At 34.1% G+C, this 9,109-nt stretch overlaps 1 protein-coding gene across 8 annotated transcripts; it reads left to right on the forward strand.

Moving 5' to 3' along the window:
- Nucleotides 1-1,074: 1,074 nt before the first annotated feature.
- LOC137810864 (uncharacterized) lies at nt 1,075-8,423 on the forward strand. 8 transcript variants are annotated; one of them, XM_068612338.2, is made up of 6 exons: nt 1,075-1,119; nt 1,839-2,056; nt 2,157-2,333; nt 2,431-2,655; nt 2,767-2,895; nt 7,979-8,423. In XM_068612338.2, the coding sequence occupies exons 2-6, from the start codon at nt 1,844-1,846 to the stop codon at nt 8,210-8,212; spliced, it is 978 nt and encodes a 325-aa protein (XP_068468439.1). In that variant the 5' UTR covers nt 1,075-1,119; nt 1,839-1,843; the 3' UTR covers nt 8,213-8,423. The 8 variants fall into 8 exon arrangements, with proteins under 8 accessions (XP_068468439.1, XP_068468434.1, XP_068468440.1 ...); XM_068612333.2 differs by having other exon boundaries at nt 1,078-1,119; nt 1,832-2,056; XM_068612339.2 differs by lacking the exon at nt 1,075-1,119 and adding an exon at nt 1,295-1,509 and having other exon boundaries at nt 1,832-2,056.
- Nucleotides 8,424-9,109: the final 686 nt, after the last annotated feature.

Here is a 9,109-nt window from a genome sequence, read left to right on the forward strand (position 1 = left end):
GTTATTATTTTACTTCATAAATAAAATAAAAAGAAAAATATTATTTTATTTAAAACATAAGAAAAGATTAATATTTTCTTAAAAATATATAAGATATATAACTGCTGTTTTGGTAAAAGTTTAAGAAATGTGAGTATCTATTCTAAAACTAGAGAAATATAATATAACCTTACATTAGAGAAAAGTGAAGGATTTTTAGTTTGAAATAGAGAAAGGTAGTTTTGGTATTTCAAAAGTTAAGAAAACAGAGGGTGAAGAAAAAGAAAGAGGGGTGTTTCTTCCTGCACCCTTATATTTTACTTCTTGCACCCCTACATTTTACTTCTTGCACCCATTATAAATATGAATTGACAAAATTAATCCTTGGTGGTTTTAATAATCCAAGCACATCATGTCCTTCTTCTATGTCATTTTCATTGTCACTATTAGGAGCAAGCGACAGTAAACATTCTGGACGATTTTAGTGTGTCTTCAGTGGATATAGATAGACATGTGTACTTTCGTACGACATTGTGGAGGTTATTGGGTGGTTTTGGAAGTGTTCTTCGTTGAAGAAGAAAAATAAGAACTTTTTTTTTCTTTCAAAATTGGTAATCCAAAATGAAATAAGGAAATGCGTGCATTTTGGAAAGAACAATCCATAACATATTCTCAGAAAAGATAGTGGTTAAGAATTTTGGAATATCTTTTTAGGACACATTATATATGAATTTTGGATTTACGTAAAAAAATGTTTTTTGAAAGTAAAAAATTTATTCTATAAATGTTATTCTATGAATTTCCTATTGCATTAACATTTTTTTAAACAAATATTATCTACTATTTTCTCTCTTACCAACAAGGAAAAATGTCCATAAAAATAGGAAAATGTTGATTTCTATATTACTTCCACAAATTTAACTTTTAATTGTATTGAAAAAATTATTTTTAAAAGTGTGTTTAACATATTTTAGAATTAAGAATTTGAATACGTTTTTAAACTCTTTTCAAAGTTAAATTCTAAAACATACGTAAAAAAAGATATCACAATTAAGAAGAAGAAAAAAGTGGCTTAAACAATTTATTGTACTTTAGGTTATCATTGTAATGTCCAGCGTGCAAGGTTGCTTCGGACCAAAGGTAAAAACAAAAACAAACCGAAACGTTGCTTCGTGGATACTTTTATAGAGTAATTATTTGAATTGATTTTGATTATTTTTTCATGGGTTCAGTTTCTGCACACTCGTTCGCATAGATCATTAATATACCATTACAAACAATGTTTTAAGATGAGTTTCAAAATGCAGAAGCCATTATTGAAAGTTCCATATCTAAATAATCTTTTGGTCTATTATTTTATTGTTAGTGTTTGTCATTTGCATCACCAAATGCATGAATTCATTGAATTATGCTGTCTCAGTTCACTGCCACGCTTCAAAAGCACTTTTCCTCTCTCTGACTTTTGTTACAAATACTAGCACTACAAGCTACCTTTCATCAAACCAACCTCACTTTTCCTCTTCATTTTAGGTATGCAATAGTCATGGTGGGAATTATTGTGAGTCAAAACTGTTGATTCTTCTAAAAACTATCTGTCTATTGTTTATGCTATTTATTTTGTCTACCAACAATTTTCTTACACAGGATTAGCAAATTAGTTTGTTGAAGAAAAGATCATTCTTACTACTGTGGTGTATGCTTATTTGTGGATTTCAAATCCTTTACGTATGTGTATGTGGAATGATGCATGAATTGCAACGAATTTCTTGTTGAACTAAATTTATTTGCTCCATTCTTTACTTCGAGGATTTGTTGCTGTTTGTGATTGGTTCGTAAAATATATTCTGCTTAGCATCTAGTTGGGATGGCACGATCTTCAATGGATGAGATATCAAACTCTGGAGCATTTGTGAGATCTGCTTCCACTTTCAGAAACTGGATTTCAAGGGACCCGAATTCGCAATTTCCACCAGAATCAGGGAGGTATCATCTCTATGTATCATATGCTTGCCCTTGGGCTTCCAGGTGCCTTGCTTACTTGAATATCAAAGGACTTAACAAAGCCATCAGTTTCTCGGTTAGTTAGTAGCCTTCATGCTGTGTTTTTCTTTTTCAACTAGAAAGAATACCTGCTTAGGTCATTACGCGATTTCATATCCTGCGTGCTCAATGAACAGGCAGTCAAACCCATCTTTGAGAGAACTAAAGAATCAGATGAGTATAAGGGGTGGGTTTTTCCTGATTCAGAAACAGAGGTGCCTGGAGCTGAACCTGATAGGTTGAATGGAGCAAAGAGTATTAGGGAGCTTTATGAAATTGCAAGTGCAAACTACACTGGAAAGTACACTGTTCCTGTACGAAGATACACTGGCTTCTTTCGTGATTTTTATGATTTGCTCTGCTGGGTAGATGCTTATTTTATTGCCAACTGATGAATTTTGATCTTCACAGGTGTTGTGGGATAAGAAACTCAAGACAATTGTTAACAACGAGAGCTCAGAGATAATCCGCATGTTAAATACTGAATTCAACAATATTGCAGAAAACCCCTCCTTTGACTTGTATCCCGCTGATTTAAAAGCCCTAATTGATGAAACTAATGAGTGGGTATACGATAGTATAAATAATGGTGTTTATAAGTGTGGTTTTGCTAAGAAGCAAGAACCACACAATGAGGTATGAAGCTATTTTTAACCTTTTTCTAGGAACTGTTGGTACTTTAATTTTTGCACTTGTTGAATGTACTCAGGTGATTGAGAATTTTTATCTGATGCTTCCTTTCTGCAGGCTGCAAGACAATTGTTTGGAGCTTTGGACAAATGTGAGAATATATTAAGCAAGCAACGCTATATATGTGGCAACACACTCACTGAAGCAGACATTCGCTTGTTTGTCACTCTTATCAGATTTGATGAGGTAACGTCTGCGTGTGGGTATTTATTTTAGACATTTGGCAATATCTTATATGTTTTCCTGTTACTTGTATCATGCAATTCATTGCTGGTACAACACAAGAACTAAAACAGAAGAAAAGAAACAAATTAACTTGATCCGTGGTCTTGCAATAAAGGAATTAATTTCCACACCCTTTTTGTTCTTCTAAGTGATACTAATTGGACATGAAATGCTCAGTCTTTGCATGAAAAAACAGGATCATTTGATATTCCAATTGCAACTTGATTATCTGCATGAGTCTGTGTTGGCTCATTTTGCTTCACATTTATATTTGTTAGTGATTTGATCCAAATTGTTTGATTACTATATCATTTTCTCCTATATATTAAGATTGTCTAATTTTACCTATGACACTTCAAAATTGCCACGCTTTCTACAGCCACAGTTCATTTACCCTTGATTTAAATGAAATCACAAGTTCCAATCCAATTTATACTTTCGAAACAATAGTTTTCTTATCCCTGCGAAGAGCTTTTGGTCATTGGTCATGTGGTATGTGCAGCCAATGTAAATCTGCCATGAATATGGGAACTATTAAGTGCTCTATGCTTCCAAGTTTACCACAGGTTCCACACTCAACATTAGGCCTCCACCAACTCCTTAAAGGAAAACAGAAACAAAAAGAACATATTTTATGTTTAAAGAGTGAGGAAGAGAAACTTCACCAATTCCTTGGGAAGCTACTTTACTATCCATGGACTTTGACTTTCCAAAGATTGTGAAATGCAAGTTGTTGACAAGCTAGAAGTTGTAGATGATTTCGCTAGGCTGTTAGATTTCAACCTTAAATATTCCTAATATTCTTCATTAGAGAACTTTGACTCATAACCTTTAGATTTGGAAATATTGACTACCTTGTTAAGAAAGGTATGTAAAGAGTAATAGTTTTCTTGAGTGTGGCCTAGTCTTTTATAATAAGTGCATTTAGGATGTTCTCTATCACCACACCCTCCTCTAGTGTCATGACTTCCTTTTTCATGAGTAGAAATCATTGCAGAAGACTCAGTTGAATCTTGACACAATCCAATAATGCAATAGAGAAGAGTAGTAGGCAACTTAAGGGTTTCTAGAGAGAGAAACGTAGGGTTTCAAGTGAGAGAAACCATGTTCAACACTAGAAGACTCACCAAATGGTCCTAGAATGAAGAATAGAGGGTGGAAACAGGCTTAGAACTCCAACGAGTCAAATGTGGTTAAGGAAGATTCCAACTATTGGAAGGTGTCACGTGAGACACACACACCTAGGACAACACAACGAATGGATAGCACGACTCGTCTGTCAGAATCTATGAGTGATCATCGAGGTTGGGTCGCGCTCCTCAAGGAACACTGGACCCAAGCGTTCGAGGATAAAACTCCTACGAACTTCAACAAACGGTGCAGATAATGACTAATAGACAATTCATGTTTCGGACAGAGACAGGAAAAGCGGGATTGACCCACTCTGATACCAACTTGAGAAAAATACAAAAGAGTTAGAATGAATTTGAGAGAGTGAATTTCCCTCTCTTAGAATCTCGTATTTATAATAACTTTAGATACATCCGATACAATGTATTAGAGGGAAGAGAAGAGAATATCAGAGGGAAGAGGAAAGAATATGAAAAGATATATTTAGGAACTAAGTACTACACAAAGCACATAATACCTTTACAATAAATTCTTATTGAAGACTATTTATTTTAACACGTTCAACATATAAGAATATCATTAATATATAGTGGTTGAGACAGAAATATTTTACCAAGAGGGCCAAATAGGGGAGTGGAATGGCCATCATCCATCACCATCCTTAGCCAAACAGAAAAGGATAGGGGATAAAAGGTCCCCTTGCCTGACTCTAAGTTTGCAACTAATAAAACCAACAGTTTTACCATTGAAAAGAAGAGAAATTTTAGCTAAAATATAGTTTGATTCCAACCACAGAAAATGCTCACAGAATCCAAACTTCTTGAGCACCTAAATCAAGAAATTCCAACTAAGAGTATCAAAAGATTTTTAATATCAATTTTGAAAACTATATTACTAGTATTAAGAAGTGGACTTTAAACCTAACTTAACCTTACAAAATCAGCTCAAAATGTAAGGTTTGCACCCACTTATATACTATGAAATGTCCTTATCTCTAGTCTATGTGGGATCTCCAACACACCCCCTCACACTGAGGTTGTCAACTCGTGCGTAGGACTATATATTTATGGGTGGTCTGATAGCGGTTCGATAGTGGGTGGTCTGATAAGCCCAATAAACTCTCGCTAGGATAAACTTTAAATGACTCTGATACCATATTAAGAAATAGACTTTAAGCCTAATTCAACCTTACAAAATTGGCTCATAAGGTGACATTTGCAACCACCATACTATGAAATGTATTTATCTCTACTCGATGTAGGATCTCCAACAACTAGCAAAACATTTTTTGTTCAATAGATTCACAACTTCATAAGCAAGACACATACAATCAATTATTTTCCTTTCGTGAATGAATCCTTTTCTATTGTCTTAAATCACCTTTAGAGCAAGAATTGCTATTTTGTCTGCCATAACCTTGGTTAGAATTGTTAGCTTGAAGTTGGCTTAAACAATTTTCTGGGCAAATTGCTCCTTGTGGATAAGAACTACCAAATTTGAATAATAATTTTGAGTAATTGATGGAAACCTCTTGTTAAAGGAAGTGGAGCTTATGATATGATGAAAGAAGTGGAGCTTATGATCTTGAGAAGTACGACCAAACCCACAAGGACGATGCCTTGTGAGTAGCTGGATTTAGGTAAATTTTCCTAAGGAGACTCAATGACAAGTGAAATGTCATTTTAGCATAATAACTTTATCCATTCTAAAGTGAGAAATACATGGAGAGGAGGTCCTATTTATAAAAAGAGTGGTCAGCTATGAGAAGGAGTGGATGGTGGGGGGAAATTCAAATTTCAATTTTCCCCCATGTGATCCTATATTCACGGTGCTAGAAGTGGATCTAGTGCACTTCTAGAAGCATCAACCACCTAGATTCTTAATTTGTGCTTAATGAGTCTAATTTAAACCATAACATAACCCTAGTATCTTTGTATAAGCCCTCCAAGGCAACCCTACATTACAAGGCCCAAAGAGCCTTGGCTACTTGGTCCAAATACAGCCTGCTGAAACACCATCAGTACTAGCAGTAACACTTTTATTACTTAAAGCAAAAACTGTGAGTAAACTCCTCCATAGTGGGAATCTTAGTCAGAATAACATTATCTTGATTAGAGACCAATGTGGAATCACCCATCAATCAAATTATTATCACTATATTCATTATCAGTGAAAAAGATAGGAAAAAAGTAATTAACAACATGATCCTCCAAGTCCTTGTTGTCACTGACATGTCTATCCCCATTTTGTCAAAGAAGAGATATGTTTGATTGCTTGTTTAATCTTGGCAGACTTATGAAAAAAGGTAGTGTTTTTTCACCCTCAATATGCCAAGTAGATCTAGCCTTTTCCCTCCACGTTTCATGTTGGATATCTAACTCTTCTTCTAAAGCAATCAAAGCATTTCTTCTACAAAATCAAATCATCATTTTCAGCATGAGAATCAAAATTTTCCTGAAACCTAGACAGATTATTCATAGCATTAATGACTTTGTCATTGACATTGCCAAAGACATTTCTGTTCCAATCAATAAGCTTTCTCTTAACTTTCTTCAGCTTTTGATTCAAGACATATATGGGACAGCCAAACCAGGAAGTATTCCAAGCATCAGAGACCAACTTCTCACAATCAGGGTGTTGCAGCAACATAAATCTAACTTTAAAAGGAAAAGGATTCCTTTCGGTTGATTCTGACTGGAAAAGAATAGGAAAGTGAGCAGAATAATATTTAATTATAGTATTACAAGAGATACTATTCCAGGAAGCAATTCAATCCGAAATGCAGCCGGCTCCATCAAGGCGTTTGTCAATCCTAGCAGAACCAAGTCTACCATTGGTCCAAGTGTACAAAGAGCCAATAGTGGGAAAATAATGCAGATGATTCCCATCTATCCAAGCTCCAAATTCTTTAACTGGAAGCCTAGCCACAAAATTTGAGCCTCTATGCTCTTGACTACCTAGGACCACATTGAAATCACAAATAAAAGACCAAGGACCAGGATTAGAACTCATAAGAATAGATAAATCATGCCACAAGGACGCTTGATATAAGATGTGGATGCATAGATGATAGCAATATGAGAAGTGACATTAGCTGCAAAAGAAAAGGACAGAAATTGATCGAAACAGCTAAGCAACTTAACGTTATCAGTAAAACATCGTTTATATTGGAACTTCCCTATTATTTTGTGCAAACAACTGAAAATTCAAAGATCTCCAAAAGTTGACATCAAATTATCACTGCTGACAAAGGGTTCAGCAAGAAATAGAAAACTTGGTTGTGAGATGAACAAATCCTTTCCAAAGCCACTTGGGATATCTTATTCCCAACGCCCTTAATATTCCAAAATAAAGCTTTCATTTGGGAATATTGAGATTTTCACCTATAGCATGGGTTCAATTGAGTAAAGCCTCCTTTTAGAACTCAAAATTAAATCAAATCACTGGTAGAGCTAAGTTAGTGAGCTGGAGTCTCTGTTTCATGACCATTTTTCTTGTATAAATATGAAGTTTGTCCTGTCATGGTCTTATTCCATTTCTATCGTAATATTAACTCAATTTTCTATCCCATGCTTGGAATGATCATGGTTGTGCCTCAGAGTCTCGTATTCCAAAAACATAAAGAGAAGAAATAAATTTTCTTTAGTTCAGAATAGTCTGTTTTCCCTGCTTTTTGTGTAGTATTTTACTCTGAATCAAACCAATGAAAACAAGTCATCTCAGTTAGTTCATTGTTTTATAGTGCCTATAGATGATGAAAACATAAATTTCTCAGATTTCTACTTTATAATCATTTTAGACATCGATGTCATGCATGTCATATGCTTCCTATTTTGGGGCTCCATATGGAATCCATCCATTCCAATGTTATGAAATCTGGCTGTTGAGTAATTGACCTCTATTATAATTGTAGGTTTATGCAGTTCATTTCAAGTGCAACAAGAAGCTGCTGCACGAATATCCAAATCTTTTTAATTACACTAAAGACATTTTCCAAATTCCTGGCATTAGTAGCACAGTGAACATGGAACATATAAAGTTGCATTACTATGGAAGCCATCCTTCTATCAATCCATTTGGTATTGTTCCCGTTGGACCAAATATTGATTTTTCTGCTCCTCATGACAGAGAAAGGTTTTCCGCATAGGTGGGTGGTTGTTTTGTATAATTGTAACATTTTTATTACAATTTTTCTGTATCTTTTAAGTGAATTGTTTTGTTGAAAAAGTGCAGAAACAACAATGTTTTGTTGAAAAACGTAATTTCAAAATAAACTGAGGCAGGTCTGTCTGAGTGTGAGTATACTTCTAATGTTAGAATTTATCTGTGATCGAGCTTCAATGAGTTGTTTCTCAAAACTGCTTGAATATAGCCATACATATCCCACAATTCATATTATTGTCTTATTATTAAATGGGTTGGAAAGATCTAATGTATTTGGTGTTGGGATTTGAGCTCGACAATTTAGCGTGTTGGATCTCGTGTAGGCTCAGAGTGTTTTGGGTCTAAAACAAAATTATAAAAGTGAGAGAAACTAAGGTATAGTGATAGAAACCTTTAGGAAAGCACTTGGAGAACAGAGACTCACCTGGAAACAATGTAATATGATCAAATGCTTCCTTTTGTAATCAATTGGTGTGATTTATATTTTGTTGTAGTATTCAGGGGTGTGCAAAATGTATAAACTAAATTAAACTATTGTAAAACTAAAAGAAATTTCAGAGAAAATCGATTGAGTAGAACTGTATAATTATTTACATAAACTGGACTACATTATTTTATATAAATTGAATCAAAGTAAGTTCAATGAATTGATATTGAATTTTTTTACCTATATTTGAATTATTAGCAATGGACATGTTATCTTAAAATATATTTTCAAATCTCATAAGATATAGTCCAATTTAATTTAAACAATTCAGTATTTTTATACAGTTCAATACTAATTTGGTTTAGTATAATTTGTTTAATATCTAATCATACTTCAAATTGAGTCGTTTCTTTTAAAAAAATTGGTACCAAGAAGCTCACCTCAAATGCATAT

The sequence above is a fragment of the Phaseolus vulgaris genome, chromosome 2 (assembly GCF_051622355.1).
Source record: "Phaseolus vulgaris cultivar YP4 chromosome 2, ASM5162235v1, whole genome shotgun sequence".
NCBI lineage: Eukaryota > Viridiplantae > Streptophyta > Magnoliopsida > Fabales > Fabaceae > Phaseolus > Phaseolus vulgaris.

Coding starts and splice junctions, on each gene's coding strand:
- LOC137810864 (XM_068612333.2), top strand. CDS start 1,087: ATGTCCAGCGTGCAAGGTTGCTTCGGACCAAAG. Junction 2,656..2,766: donor AGCAAGAACCACACAATGAG/GTATGAAGCTAT, acceptor TCCTTTCTGCAG/GCTGCAAGACAATTGTTTGG. Junction 2,896..7,978: donor CTCTTATCAGATTTGATGAG/GTAACGTCTGCG, acceptor TTATAATTGTAG/GTTTATGCAGTTCATTTCAA.